Below are 15900 nucleotides of genomic sequence, written 5' to 3' on the forward strand. Positions count from 1 at the left end.
AAAGAATGCTATTTCCAGTAAGTTGGTTTAATTCAAAATGAATGTATAACAAAGCATAGTCATTTCTTTAGTTTGCTATGGTTGAAAACACCGATGCATTCTACAGACAATATACCTCTTTATTATCAGGTCATGGGCAAATTGTTTAAAATCGTATTTCTGGCTACTCACAAAACAAGCAAGTGGTTGTTGCATGTGGGAAATTGGTAAGCATTCTGCAATTAACTAGTCATTATATCCTGGTTCATACATTACAGCACTAAGTTTTGCTATCAAAGTACAGCTAAGTTCCTGCCTTGCATAACTTCCACTCCATTCCCAGATTCTTCTTGGTTTTTGTTTATCTACAGTTGTGATGTCTGAATTTGGCAACTATAGTTATCACAATTTGCCTCTAAGGCAGAATTAAGGCCCTAATTCAGACCATGTCTTCAATTCTAGTTGGATACAAACAATGATTTGCACTAATCACAGTATTCCCAATTTAGAGATTACATATAAAACTATAAATATCCGAACCAGGAAATGAAAGGGGCATTGGAACTCATGTGCTCAAGCTATCGCTCCACATACAAAAAAGTCACAGCCATATCAATACAGTTATTCACTTTGTATTATATTACACTTATTCCAAAAAATCCATTTCTGTTCTGAATGTACTACTGTCTCTAAAACTGTTATACCACAATGCCAGATCACTAGTCATCATAAAACCACAATCTTCCCGTTAGAGAACATAATTAAAATAAATTAATTAAAGAACACACAAAGCAGTAATGTACAGACTCACCAATACATATGTCACCATCTAATAAATTGTCATCCTCAGAGGTCTGGAAGTCCATGATAACACCAGCTCCATCTAGCAATTCTTCATCACTACTTGCACTAGTTATGCTGTTATAGCTATTTCTATAGTAACCTCTATGGAACAGTTGTTCAGACTCCATTTAGCTTCCCTTATAAGCTATAAAAGAAGAGAGAAATAATTAAATATACACTTCTCTTTAAAGAGGAGGAACAGAAAGGATTTTTGAGGTAAAATAAATGTTATAAGTGGGATATCTCAGTGAAGCTGTAATTAACAGAGAGTATTACTCAACCAGCAGCAGATGCTGAAAATTATTTAAAGCAGATTCAAGATTTGTATTAAATTTTGAATATTTTAATATTTTGAACGCTTCTGAGACTCATGTATTATTTCTACCACAAAAACTGTAGAACTTCAAAAATAATTTTCAGTGCCAAAAACATGTTTTGAAATCTGCAAAATGTATTAAATGTGTGCTTAAGAAAATACAACATTTCCAAAAAAAGATGACTGAAGGAAAGATTTCTTAATGGAAGGACAGAAAGACAAACATATAAAATATAGGACAGGTATAAAAGGTGTTTCTTTTGTGAAATGGAAAAAAAAGTGGCACTGAATAAGTGTAAGAGAGAAAAGATAAAAGTATGATGAGAACAAATGTCTCTACTAACAACCTGAAGGCACATTTTGTACCTAATGATGATTTGACTAATTCACCATTTTTAATCAGAAAATCTTCATAATTATAGCATGTGAGTTATCAGTAGTTTACTGCATCATTGCTCTACTTCAGTAAAGCATAGTAATAATAAGACAACCAACCCTGAGCAAGCAGAAACATTCTTGTTGGCAGCTTTATATCTCATTGGCTCTAGAGAGCTCTCTAACACTTGCAGGAAGGGGAATGGTGAAATCTTTATGCATGAGAACATGAAACATGATCCTTGAATCACAGCCAATATTAACTTATATTATTTACATTCAAAAATATATCTAATGTTTATAAATTTAACATGCTATATTGATCTGTAGTGTATAAAAGGGGAATTTATGCAACCTTGGAATCAACATGCTGATTTTACTGGGTTTGTCGGGAACTCATTTATTTAGAGATACACAGGTTGCCTTTGAATCTGTCTCTGTTGTCTAACTTTTAAAGGACTCATCGCATTAAAATACATTTAAAAAAAAAATTGCTTTGAAGTTGTGTTACTGGCACTTTTATTTTCAATTCTCCCTCTAAAAATATTCAGCATGGAACATTCTTTTCACAGCAGCCTCACACTGCAACAGTATTTTCTTTGTATTATATATAATAAAATCTCTGTCCAGTCATTCACTAACAGAACAGAGTCCATCTGTGTGTATGTGTACGTGTAGCTGCATGATCCTAGAAACAGTCATGGCTAATTGAATGTATCATAATCAAGTGCTGCATTCACATTTCCACACATTTAGAAGTGCCTCTTCCAAAACAATTCTGTAGCACTACACAGCCCAGTTCGGCACATAACTAAGCACATTCAGTCCAATTTTTTGCAATCTCAAACGGATTATATGCTTTAAGAGTACAAACTAAAGCACCATTTAGCAGCTGTGCATTTAGCAACTTTGGGTCTGAAAAACTGCTCACCATCTATGACAACTCCCCCTCCCCCAATTTTGGATAGCAATTCCTGTAATGTAATCTCAACTGAGTATTAAAATATCTTTCCTATGTGTTCAAAAACTAGAAAATAACTCCAAAATATTTTAGGTGTTCACCTGCTATTTATATGTTCTCTATATGTTTTGGATTTCTTTACAAAGACTAAATTTTTCACTTTCTGATAATTAGTAGTAACAAGTTTTACTTACATTATATATTAATTGCACATAAAACCATTCTCCAACCCAACTGGGTTGATTGAAAGTATTGTGAGATAATCTGCATAAGCAAAAAATCTTTTATCTTAAATAAGAGAATATATAGCAGTAAGTGTTTCAACTACAGAACTAATGCAAAAGTTGAGTAACAAGGGATCCAATATACGTCCCTGTTTCACACCCCAAGTTGGGATCTCTCTTGAAAGATGAACTTCCTGTGTACAGTCACTGTTTCCATACAGTTAAAACATCTCTTTCTCATATTGAGTACTGGGTGTCCCTTATTTTCTGATATTTCTACCACCAACTGTTTTACAGCACAGTTATTGGGACATTTATTTATTTGCAAGGTTTATAAGCCATTCCAATCAAAACCAACTCTGAGTGATCTATAATCCCCCATCTATGTAAATTCAAGTTAAAAACAAAAATTAAACATAACAATATAAATAATATAAGGCAAATCTATAGGAAAAAGGAAAAAAAAATGTTAAAACTGGGAATACCACACTTAATGGGCCAGCAAGGAAAATACCATTCCTGACCAGACTAGGAGTTAGAGCATTCCAGCCCTCTGGACTGATGGAATTGCCATGTTTTAATGGACTTTCTGGCCAGAAAGGAAGGAACCATTCTGATGTCTGGATATCTACACATCTGAATTCTCTGTCAGACTCAAGAGAGTCTATTAGAGTATATTAGAAGGCGTCCATGTCAACATTTTCTCCTTCTCATTTACAGTCACAAAGACACTATTTCTTCACCAGATTAATATTTTTCAGCAGTCAGAAGCATGCCTTAATTCAGACAGAAGTCTATAGATGTTAATTAAGAGTTCTGATAAGAATCCAAGATATTATGAAAGAAAAGTTCAAGACTATGTATGTTTACAGTTTGCCTTTTTTGGGGAGTTAATATACAAAAAGTATGTATTATTAATATCATATGGACATACTTTGCTCATTTAACTCTCAATAAGATCTTCAAAGTAAAAGATAGCTGGACCCTATATCCTAACAATTCTTGAATATGAATTTCCTTTAAATTTCTTGTGTGTGTGTGTGTGTGTGTGTGTGTATAGAACTAATACAACTATTTCCTTGAAAAGCCATGTTACTTCTGTATTAAAAGGAAAACCATACACATCCATCATGTTATTCCCATTCAGGAAAAGTAGTTTTATGCAAAACAATGAAACAAAGACAGAAATAGAAAAGGAAATCAAGGGTGGGAGTGAAAAAAAAACAAACTAGTTTACCTCAACGCCAATCACTATACCTCTCCATAACCTTCTGTGCTTGCAAACAGTTCTTGCTTCTACCACTTCTATACAATACTTCTTATACTACCTTTTGTTATATAAACTTCTCTCTTTCTTTAAGGATCTAATTCAATTCCATGCAACCAAGACTTTCTTAGCCTTCTACTTCCTCTGTGTTACTCTTACTTCATCTATTTCTTTTCTGGTTCAGTCCTCATTCATTCTTTTTACACGTTCAAACCACTTCAATATATGTTTTTCATACTGGTCACGTACTCTTACATTCAAGCCACATTCATTCAGCACCCAGTAATCTTGACCCTATCGCTTTTTTTTTTTAAACCACACAGCCTTTTAAAGTACTACATTCAACTTACTTTTTATGTTTCTCCTGACATACCCAACTGTCAATTCCTTATAACAAAATGGGCAGAGGCATGATCTTATACACAACTATTTTCACGTTATTTGACAAACATTCTCTGCCATCATAATCAAATCAATCATGGTTTTAGATTTATATTCATTCACTGCCATGTTCATAATTTTATGTTCTAACCACCTAGCTAGAAAACCTTTTTTTTAACCAGAAACTCACCAATGAGCCACCATTTTCATTCATTCTCACCATTTATTTGGATCTCCAAAGGACCCAATCACTTTTTCTATACTCTTGTCTTGTTTTCACCCATCCATTCATGTTATCTAATAGAATACATTCCCCCCGCCCATTACATTCATTCAAAAGATTCCACATTGTTACAAAAACTCATCTGATTCTTCCATTATCACCACTTGATGGAGTATAACAAGTTAACAACCTAGATGACACATATTCATACATTCTCATATACATTTTAGCCTTTTCATTCATAGTTAAACCTGTACCTTCACTTCTCTGCATATATCAACTTTACAAGGTCAGGCCATCAACTCTACTTTACAAAATCAGACCATTTAAAAAATATATTTATTTATTAAGCAATTTCATATGGCTGCCCATCTACCAAGCAAAATTTGGGGGGCAAACAAATGTATAAAAAAAGCAAATTTATAATTGATTAAACAAAAATCAGTCTGAGGCCCCTAAAAAATCTCAATGAAACATATCAGAAACACATTCACCCATGCCAGACCTCTAGATCTGGTGATGGGGGGAACTGTTCTACAAGCAAGAGTCATGACAGAGAAGCCACACTTCCTAGGACCCACCAAGCTTCACTGCTTCACCACTGGGACCTAGAGCATGACCACTCTACCCAATCTAATATCATAGGCAGAAACTATCAGGGAGAGGTGATGCCACTAGTAACCTGGTCCCATACCATATAGGGCTTTAAAGGTGACAACCAGCACCTTGAATTTCACCTGGAAGCCTCCTGGGAGCCAGTACAGCTCACAGGGCAGCAGTGTTATGTGGGCGTACTATAGAGGTCCTATACTGGACATGCTGCTGCGTTTTGGACCAGTAGAAGCTTCAGAATGGTCTTCAAGGGCAGCTCCGCATACAGCCCACTGCAATAATCCAATTGGAAGGTGACCGAGGCATGAGTGACCATGAGCAGTACCTCCTGATCTAGGAATGGGTGCAACTGGTGCATAAGATGTAATTGTGCAAAGGCTCTCCTGACTATGGCTGCCACCTGTTTGACTGTTACCCCATTCAGAGTCAATTATAGAAAATCACTTGATGTGAGGGGTTGTAAAACTCACAGTCACTCAGTCTTGTCAAGGTTGAGCTGAAGCTGGTTCCTTCTCACCCAGACCTACACAGCCTCCAGGCACTGGGAAAGCACACAGACAGTATCACTTGGGTGGCTCAGACAGAGATGTATACCTGAGTATCATCAATGTACTGTTGATACTTAACTTCATATAACTTCAAATGGCACCCCTCACCAAAACCAAAAAACAAAAAACCCAACCCAGAAATTTGCTGACACAGAATTAAGTTTTACTGAGATCCAAATTTACTTTAAGTAATACTTAGGACCCCTTCATGGATCACTGCCTTGTCGTGGCGAAGGGGCTTGCGTAACTCAGTGAAGCCATGAGCTATACCATGCAGGGCCACCCAAGACGGACAGGTCATGACAGAGTTCTGACAAAATGTGGTCCACTGGAGAAGGAAATGGCAACCCACTCCAGTATCCTTGCCAAGAAAACCCCATGGACAATGTTAAAAGGCTAAAAGATATGACGCCAGAAGATGAGCCCCTCAGGTCGGAAGGTGTCCAATATGCTACTGGGGAAGAGCGGAGGGCAATTCCAAGTAGCTCCAGAAAGAGTGAAGCGGCTGGGCCAAAGCCGAAAGGACGTTCAGCTGTGGATGTATCTGGAAGCGAAAAGAAGGTCCGATGCTGTAAAGAACAATATTGTATAGGTACCTGGAATGTAAGATCTATGAACCAAGGCAAGCTGGATGTGGTCAAACATGAGATGACAAGATTGAACATCGACATCTTGGGAATCAGCGAACTGAAATGGACGGGAATGGGTGAATTTAATTCGGGTGACCATTATATCTACTACTGTGGGCAAGAAACCCTTAGAAGAAATGGAGTTGCACTCATAGTCAATAAGAGAGTGGGAAAGGCAGTAATGGGGTACAACCTCAAAAACGACAGAATGATCTCAGTGCGTATCCAAGGCAAACCATTCAATATCACAGTCATCCAAGTCTATGCCCCAACTACTGATGCTGAAGAAGCTGAAGTTGACCGCTTCTATGAAGACCTACAACACCTTCTAGAACTAGCACCAAAAAGATGTCCTTTTCATCATAGGGGATTGGAATGCTAAAGTAGGAAGTCAAGGAGTAATCGGAATAACAGGCAAGTTTGGCCTTGGAGTACAAAATGAAGCAGGGCAAAGGCTAATAGAGTTCTGTCAAGAGAACAAGCTAGTCATAGCAAACATTCTTTTCCAACAACACAAGAGACGACTCTACACATGGACATCACCAGATGGTCAATACCGAAACCAGATTGATTATATACTTTGCAGCCAAAGATGGAGAAGCTCTATACAGACAGCAAAAACAAGACCAGGAGCTGACTGTGGTTCAGATCATGAGCTTCTTACTGCAAAATTTAGGCTTAAATTGAAGAATATAGGGAAAACCACTAGACCACTCAGGTATGACTTAGATCATATTCCTTGTGAGTACACAGTGAAGGTGATGAATAGATTTAGAGGATTAGATTTGGTAGACAGAGTGCCTGAAGAACTATGGATGGAGGTCCGTAACATTGTACAGGAGGCAGCAACTAAAACCATCCCAAAGAAAAAGAAATGCAAGAAAGCAAAATGGCTGTCTGATGAGGCTTTACAAATAGCTGTGGAAAGAAGGAATGCGAAAAGCAAGGGTGAAAGGGAAAGATATAAGCAACTGAATGCAGATTTCCAGAGAATAGCAAGGAGAGATAAGAAGGCCTTCTTAAATGAACAATGCAAAGAAATTGAGGAAAACAATAGAATGGGGAAGACTAGAGATCTCTACAAGAAAACTGGAGATATGAAAGGAACGTTTAGTGCAAAGATGGGCATGATAAAGGACAAAAAAGGCAGGGACCTAACAGAAGCAGAAGAGATTAAGAAGAGGTGGCAAGAATACACAGAAGAACTATACAAGAAAGATCTTAATGTCCCTGATGTCCACGCTGGTGTGATCACTGACCTTGAGCCAGACATCCTAGAGAGTGAAGTCAAGTGGGCCTTAGGAAGCATTGCTAACAACAAAGCTAGTGGAGATGACAGTATTCCAGCTGAGTTATTTAAAATACTAAAAGATGATGGTGTTAGAGTGCTGCACTCAATATGCCAGCAAGTTTGGAAAACGCAACAGTGGCCACGGGATTGGAAAAGGCCAGTTTACGTTCCAATTCCAAAGAAGGGCAACGCCAAAGAATGCTCAAACTATCGCACAATTGCACTCATTTCACATGCTAGCAAGGTTATGCTCAAAATCCTACAAGCTAGGCTTCAGCAATACATGAACCAAGAACTACCGGATGTACAAGCTGGGTTTCAAAGAGGCAGAGGAACTAGAGATCAAATCGCCAACATTCGCTGGATCATGGAGAAAGCACGAGAGTTCCAGAAAAATATCTACTTCTGCTTCATTGACTATGCAAAAGCCTTTGATTGTGTGGATCACAACAAACTGTGGCAAATTCTTAAAGAGATGGGAGTACCAGACCACCTTACCTGTCTCCTGAGAAATCTGTATGCGGGCCAAGAAGCAACAGTTAGAACCGGTCATGGAACAACCGATTGGTTCAAAATAGGGAAAGGTGTACGACAAGGCTGTATACTGTCACCCTGCTTATTTAACCTATATGCAGAGTACATCATGAGAAATGCCAGGCTGGAAGAATCACAAGCCGGAATTAAGATTGCAGGGAGAATCATCAACAACCTCAGATATGCGGACGATACCACCCTAATGGCAGAAAGTGAAGAAGAACTAAAGAGCCTCTTGATGAGGGTGAAAGAGGAGAGTGCAAAAGCTGGCTTGAAACTCAACATTAAAAAAACTAAGATCATGGCATCTGGACCCATCAATTCCTGGCAAATAGAAGGGGTAGAAATGGAAGCAGTAACAGACTTCATTTATTTGGGCTCCAAGATCATCGCAGACGGAGACTGCAGCCATGAAATTAAAAGACGCTTGCTCCTTGGGAGGAAAGCTATGGCAAGCCTAGATAGCATATTAAAAAGCAGAGACGTCAACTTGCCGACAAAGATCCACATAGTCAAAGCTATGGTTTTTCCAGTAGTAATGTATGGCTGTGAGAGCTGGACCATTAAAAAGGCCGAGCGCCGAAGAATTGATGCCTTTGAACTGTGGTGCTGGAGAAGACTCTTGAGAGTCCCCTGGACTGCTAGGAGGTCAAACCAGTCAATCTTAAAGGAAATCAACCCTGATTGCTCATTGGAAGGATCGATAATGAAGCTCAAGCTCAGATATTTTGGTCACCTAATGCGAAGAGAGATCTCTTTGGAGAAGACCCTGATGCTGGGAAAGATTGAAGGCAAAAGGAGAAGAGGACGGCAGAGGATGAGATGGTTAGATAGCATCACTGAAGCAATGAGCATGAAACTGAGCAAACTCAGGGAGGCAGTGAAGGACAGGAAGGCCTGGCGCAATATGGTTCATGGGGTCACGAAGAGTCGGACACGACTTAACGACTAAACAACAACAATACTTAGGAAGTCAATGTCTTAATTTAATTCTTTCAATTAAATACAGGGGTTTTCAAACCATTTCAAAATACAGTACCTGTTACAGTAGTAAAAAAAAAAAAATAATAATTCTCAGAACCCCCGATCTATAGGAAAACCTCTAGTGATAGAAAATTGGGTGCATTCAAGTGATTTTTTTTTTTTTTTTGCCCTTAGACTCCCACAGAACCTCATGAAGTTCTTTTGAAAACTAGGAAACAGTTTGAAAAAACAATAACCCTGAATTAGGTTATTCAAAGAAATCTAGAAAACTGAAAAGTAACAAAATCGTTGCCAAACCAATCAGTGTAACATTCCATATTCAGTCCCTGTATTTTACAATGCATTTATTTAATTCATTCTTCTGGAATGACAATCAGCTACACCATGTATAGATAATCACAACTCATGAGTGTCATATGACTTCAAAAAACTATATTAAAATCTTACTGAAAACTCATATCTTTGGCATTCCTAACAGCAGTACATGTTATGTAAGAATGTATCAACAATAAAGCAGAGTTGGGTTATCTGTGGTATTTAGCCTTTTGACTACCTCCCATGTTTTTATTTTATGGTTTTTATATATATAAGATGCACTGGGGATGGCATTTAATTTCATTGTACAAGGTACAATGACAATAAAGTTTACAACAACAATAGGGAGATAATTTTTAATAATTTTTACCCCAGCTGAAACTGGATGAAAACTATAAAACTTAAAAACTATGCAATTCCACATGCACAATAGAAAGAAAGAAAATTACAGATTTTTAACAACAACAAAAAGTTTCATAATGAAATTGGGGCAAATTTTCAAGGGTTTATTTATTTATTTTAAAAATTTATATGGCTGCCCATCTTAAGCAAATCTGGGTGGCTCACTATCAAGATGTTAAAAGACATAATAAAAGGAGAGCTCTGTATTGTTTTGTTTATCCTCCAACAATAGTCATAGTGCCTTGCTGAGCTGCACAGGTCTGTCCTACACCCTGCAATCTAAAGTAAACTAAAGGACAAAAATATTGGCTGGAAGAGAAGTATGTGGACAAAGATGATTATGCTACTTAAAATTAGGTCCAAAATTAGGAACAACAAAAAGATCAAGCGCACAGTCAATTTGACTAAGACTTTTCCAGAGAAAGATGGCACTACAGAAGTAGTTTCACATACACAATATACTGAAACATTTTGTGGCTAGGCTTAGCATGTCTCTCAAATTCACACCAAGGCAATGATTTCAGTTAAAGCAGGCAGCATTAATCATGACAACCTCCTCCTACTGGCTTCGGGAGAGGGGGATGCCATTGTTCCAAGTACATTTTATAAGAAATATTGTAGAATAGAAGAGAAGAGACTATATGTACAGTAGCTCAGGGATGAATTGTGGAGTCCTTGGTGTTCTCTGACCTTGGTTGTTTTCTTGCAGACATTTCATTACCTGGCTAGGTAACATTTTCAGCACTGAAGATGTTACCTAGCTGGGTAACGAAATGTCTGGAAGAAAACAACCAAGCTCAGAGAATCCCAAGGACTCCACATGTCTTCCTTAATTCACGTAAACTTAATCTTTCACAGCTTTTACTCAGTTCACAAGATACAAACAGCAATTTAAGGAGGATATGTCTCACAGGACAGATTCCAAAAGAACACCCATGGAAAAAGAAAGAAATTACTGAATCCCAAAAAGATTGCCTACTGTTTTTCCCATATAGATATTTTGACCAAGAAGACATCATATAAAGTTCCTTTCTTGTTCCAGAACGAGTGGGACAGAAGGTAACAGCAACAAAAAGTAAATCACCATCCATGTCAACAGCTCTAAAATCCCTATTAAATATTGCCTTTATTAAAAAAAAAAGTTGAGTCACAAGCCAACCTATGACTTCCAATGTGCTACGACTGTAGCTCCCAGAATTCTCAGTAACTTAGGAGTTGTTGTCTTAGCACATCCAGAAAGCACCAGGTTGGGGAATGGTGGCGTAAGCTTTTCGCAGAGAGAAACTTTCCTCGTTAACCTCCTGCTACCATAAAGTCAAGGGTACAGTAGAACATCCAGCAGCCTTTGAGATAATCCTTCACCCTTTTCATTCCCACGTTTTAGGCGCATCACACAGAATGGCAGGCTTGCCTCCATCACCTCTCTTGCAGTTAAATGGCGGCGGGAGGGGGAGAAAGGAGTGTGTCTGTGTTGTGAACGATGCCGGCAATATCTCTAGCCAAGTCACATCTCTCTCACTCACACACACCAGCTTGAATGTCTCTAACGCTCCAGTCCTGCGATTGTATCACTGAAAAATATTATTCCTGTCTCTTTCCCTGCTCTAGCGCCCCGGCTAAAAGCCACCCTACCTGGCCGCTTGGCGCCGCCTGGTGATCCCCGGAGAGGGACTCACACATCCTCCTGCTGCTGGGCTGGGAAGAAAAATCAGGAGTCTGGGAGAAAGGGGGCGGGACTTTGTAGAGGTAGGACGAACTCTTCGAGATCAAATTCAACTAGCCAATCAATTTCCGACGGCGTTCACATAACAAAAAGCTCGCTTTTTACCGGAGAGGTAAGCTTTCTATGCCGCGCAAGCGCAACGAAGGACTATATATTATGGACCTGGCACTAGAAGGCTCGTTCCAATTGGTTTGCGACTTTGCGCATCCCCCTTCACAGGTTTGTCAAAAACCCAATGCAAAGTTGCTGACCCAGGAATATTGTAGCAACAATAAGGTTTTCCCCAATCTAATGCCCGCCAGATGAACCTGCCGGCTGGGAGCTAATAGTCCGAACTACAACTGGAGGACACCAATTTTGGGAAGATACCTACTGGAGGATTTTATTCCCATTGGTTTCAATTACATTTTACAAGTTCTGATAAATAACACACGACCGAATAGAACAGAGTACCCCAAAGCAGCGCCTTGAGTTTCTGGAAGCAGGCAGGGCAGACAGCTGAATTAACATCAATATATATTCTCCTTGTCGGAGGCAGTTTGGATTCAGTAAAAAAGAAGGAAGATAAACGGTAGTAGCACCATTCCCAATAATTTGATCAGGCTGAATTTTACAACATGATATCATATGAACATTTAAAATACATAGCTTGTATTTAAACACACACACACACACTAATCTGGTTTAACAAATACAGTTTGTAGCCCCCCAAAATGTATGCCTATTAGTTTCCTAAATATTACTGCAAACCAGTACCTTTTAACTCAATTTTGCTTTTGTGTGCCTTCCAGTCAGTGTTGGTTCCTGGCAACTGCCTAGGCTAGTCCCTGCAGTTTTCTTGGCAAGATTTTGGAAGTGATTTGCCATTGCCTTCTTTCAAGGGCTGAGAGAGAGGAACTGGCCCAAGGTCACCCAGATGGATTTGTGCTAAGGCTGGACTAGAACCCACAGTCTCCAGGTTTCTAGCCTGGTGCCTTACTCACTTCTTACAGCATCTCAAAGATTGGTGAGAGGATGTAAAAGCTGGAGCAGAAATAGCTGAAATGGGTGAAATGGGAATAAAGTTGATGGTAGATACGTTAATTGGAGATAATTTAAATCAATATTTAATAACTGTAACACTTTCAGTATTAAAGATCTCTTAATACTCCAAAATCATCACAAACAAGGCAAAATTGTGCAGCCAACTAATCATTCAACAATCAAATTCAACAATCATGAGCAAAGATTCGAAATTATCATGGGAATGATGTAATTTCTGTTTCTGAAAATAATCTAGAATTCCTACTTTCTAACCTGCCAAACCAGCGTAACTCAGCAGTCAGGCATAACAGGACTGCAGTATTAGAAAAGATGCAAATATCCTATGGAAACCCTGGTCACTGTTCATTCCAGGCAAAACTGCATATTTTGGAAAACGCTCTGAGCAGCAACTTCCCAGCCAACCAAAATAATTATGTATGCAACTATAGATGGCTTTGATAAGGCTCAAAATGTCCAGGTAAACTACATTTTGCTCTCATTCTAGGCAAAAGAATCATAAATCAGTTTCCTGTGGGGGTTTTTTTGGTTGTTGTCTGGATTTGGTAACAGAATCTTGTATGAATGTATATGTATGTAACTAATTAATTTGATTGAAGAGCCAGTCTGGTGTGGTGGTTAAGGCTAGAAACAAGGAGACTGAGTTCTAGTCCCACCTTAGAACTGTGAGTTAAGAGGTTAGCAATTCTTTAATATTGAAAGGGTTAGAGTTCTCTACTGTCCTCATTTATAATTGTTTATTTTAAATATGCCCATTCAGGATACTTATCTTCAATAAATTACAAGATTCTTTGTGGCTTGATTTCCACTGAGTTAAAAGACGCTTCCATGTAGAATCAGGAATTTTCTCATTAGGAAAAGCAATGAGAGCCACATAATTTATAAGAAACCGGCTCAGAAATAAGCTTGTTTAAGCAACTGTTTCATCAATATTTAATTTATACGCAAAGGGAACAGTATAATAGAAAGAATTAAGGTTTTGAATTAGTACACGTAGAGGCAACAAAGTGCTAAAACGCGTGCAACGTAAAACACAACATGCAATAGAGACGAATCATCCGTTAGAGCGCCCTCAGAGAAGCCCCCCGCCTTGCGCTGGGCTCTTCCTCTTCCTATGTCCTCCACGTGGCCACGTGACCTTTCCCTCGCCGTTACTAGGGTGAAGCTGTAAGCAACTACTGTGGCGCTCCCTATCTGATACATCCGAACTCATAGATCCCGATTTCATCCAATGAGAGAGAAAGTTTTAGATCACCTTCCTATAGCAACGCGAAGGGGGTTGGACCGAAGGTTGAGGCTCGGTTGAAGTAGCTGGAGAAAAACGAGATGGGTTCGCTAATGAGGTTGCGCGAAGATCTGGGAGAGTTCTTGTAGCGAGTAGCGGGACTCGGATGTGTTTTTCCGGATTACTTACAGCAGGCTTGGTATTTGTTCCGTGGTGGGTACTCCGCTCACGGCTGTTGCCTTGTAAGTTCCCTCAGTTTTGCGTCTTAGTTCTTTCTTCGGTGTTCCAGGAATGGGTGTGTCAAAGCCAGGACTGCAGTGATCATTCTGAAGAGTGAAGGCCTTTCATTGCGAATCCTAGGATGCCGAGCAGCTGAGTGCGTTGGGGGCCAGGGAGCGCACTTTTTGTAAGACGTTATAAATGAATATTTAGAGTATTCTTATTAAGCTCTGTGTAAGTATGCAGCAACTGCCATAAGGTGAAAGTCAGTTGAAAAGAAAAAGTTAAAATCTCACCGTGTGCTATCAATTGCTGTAACGGTGAATTCAAGAATAGATGCTAAACACTTGATGTGTCTTTAAAAATGTGTTTACTGCAGTTCAGTATAATGCAATATAGTTTTGTTTCCTTTCTCTGAAATCAAAGAGAAACTACTTGCATGTTATAAACAAGCTCAGTTTATAATTTTCTACATCTTAATGGTGGTTTATAATGATGGTTTATTAAATTCAAGTACAAGAGGCATTGTAAAAGCTCAAAAAACCATATTTGCATTGTATAGAATACATACTATGAAAATATTAGTTTCCCTGGGAAGAAAGTTGTATTGGTGTTTCCAAACTTAAGTCCTAATTTAGCTAATTCTCAATCTGTGTCTTAAAGCTATTATTTTCAGTTAGTTCCTTTTTAATATACAGTATTCAAACCTGGCAATAATAAGCCTAATTCTTAATAAGAGTGTTTAGGATAGCTGTCTGTATATACATTTCCTATAACAAATTATCAAGCTGTGTTGGACAATGGCAAAAATTATCTCTCAGTACAGGACTGTGGGTATTGAGTGTGAGGGAACAAAATAAACTAGTATTTGCTAATGTATGGGCAGACAGAAGTTATGCTGTCTCCTGATAGACTACAAAACTATAGAATTGATTGATTGCATTTCTGCCCCTGCCACAATCTCATAGCTCTTGATAGTATGAAGATATGAAAAGGTTAAAACATCCATAGTAAGATTAAAAATAAACAAATGAATAAAATAACCACATGCACAATAACCATAAAGATGAAAAATAGAAGTTGCCACAGTTAGGTAAGAATCACTGGAAAACTCCAGAAAAGTTCAGTTTTTAATATTATTCTGAAGGCCATTGAGGAGAGGACTAGCCTAATCCCCATGGGGAGACTGTTTCTCAACACCAGCACTGCCACTGAGAAGCAGTGCCTTTTAGCTTCAGCTTCCCTCATCTCCCAGAACTGTGAGATCATAAGGAATTTCTCCCTCACTCCTCTAGTAGGTTGGGCCAATACAGGTTGGGGAAAATGGTCCTAGAGGCATCAAGGTACCAAGCCTTTATCTTAAACATATTTTGAACAAGCATAACTATATCAGACTGGATAAGTTTAGTTCTGTTAGCTTTGCTTATTGGGGCTTCTTTATGCTAGCCTTTATCTGTTGGTTACCAGGTGTCAGACTTTACAAGAGACTCAACCCTATATTCAGGAGCTTACAATAAAAATTTCATAATTTCTGAAATGTTCATGTGACACAGCTTTTCATTGCCTTATTCCAGACAAGTGAGAAGTTACACATGCGGAAGATCTGCAGAACAGAGAAATCAAGCCATATGTACAGTGGGGCAAAAAAGTATTTAGTCAGCCACCAATTGTGCAAGTTCTCCCACTTGAAAAGATGAGAGAGGCCTGTAATTTTCATCAGAGATATACCTCAACTATGAGAGACAAAATGGGGGGAAAAATCCAGAAAATCACATTGTCTGATTTTTAAAGAATTTATTTGCAAATCA

The 15900-nt window shown here is 38.6% G+C and overlaps 2 protein-coding genes across 14 annotated transcripts in view; one reads left to right on the forward strand and one right to left on the reverse strand.

Moving 5' to 3' along the window:
• CLCN3 (Cl-/H+ antiporter 3) overlaps window positions 1-11612 on the reverse strand; it is a 46508-nt gene extending 34896 nt beyond the window's left edge. The window contains exons 1-2 of one of the 2 annotated variants that reach the window (XM_088132327.1): window positions 11517-11612; window positions 791-967 (exon numbers count right to left, since the gene is read on the reverse strand). In XM_088132327.1, the coding sequence (XP_087988453.1) occupies window positions 791-950 (160 nt within the window). In that variant the 5' untranslated portion in view covers window positions 951-967; window positions 11517-11612. The remainder of the gene's footprint in view (window positions 1-790; window positions 968-11516) is intronic. The other variant, XM_088132350.1, reaches the window with a different exon arrangement.
• A 2247-nt stretch (window positions 11613-13859) lies between these two features.
• The window catches only part of NEK1 (NIMA related kinase 1), a 53202-nt gene continuing 51161 nt past the window's right edge, over window positions 13860-15900 (forward strand). For 2 of the 12 annotated variants that reach the window (XM_088132375.1, XM_088132430.1), the window contains exon 1: window positions 13880-14115. The gene's annotated coding sequence lies outside the window, so the exon portion shown is untranslated. Of the gene's footprint in view, window positions 14116-14152; window positions 14280-15900 lie in introns of those variants that run through there. The other 10 variants (XM_088132417.1, XM_088132413.1, XM_088132385.1 and 7 more) reach the window with 9 other exon arrangements.

Source organism: Python bivittatus, unplaced genomic scaffold (assembly GCF_059951505.1).
Source record: "Python bivittatus isolate LINGU-HERP-01145 unplaced genomic scaffold, Pbiv_v1 ctg000070_np1212, whole genome shotgun sequence".
Classification (NCBI taxonomy): Eukaryota; Metazoa; Chordata; class Lepidosauria; order Squamata; family Pythonidae; genus Python; species Python bivittatus.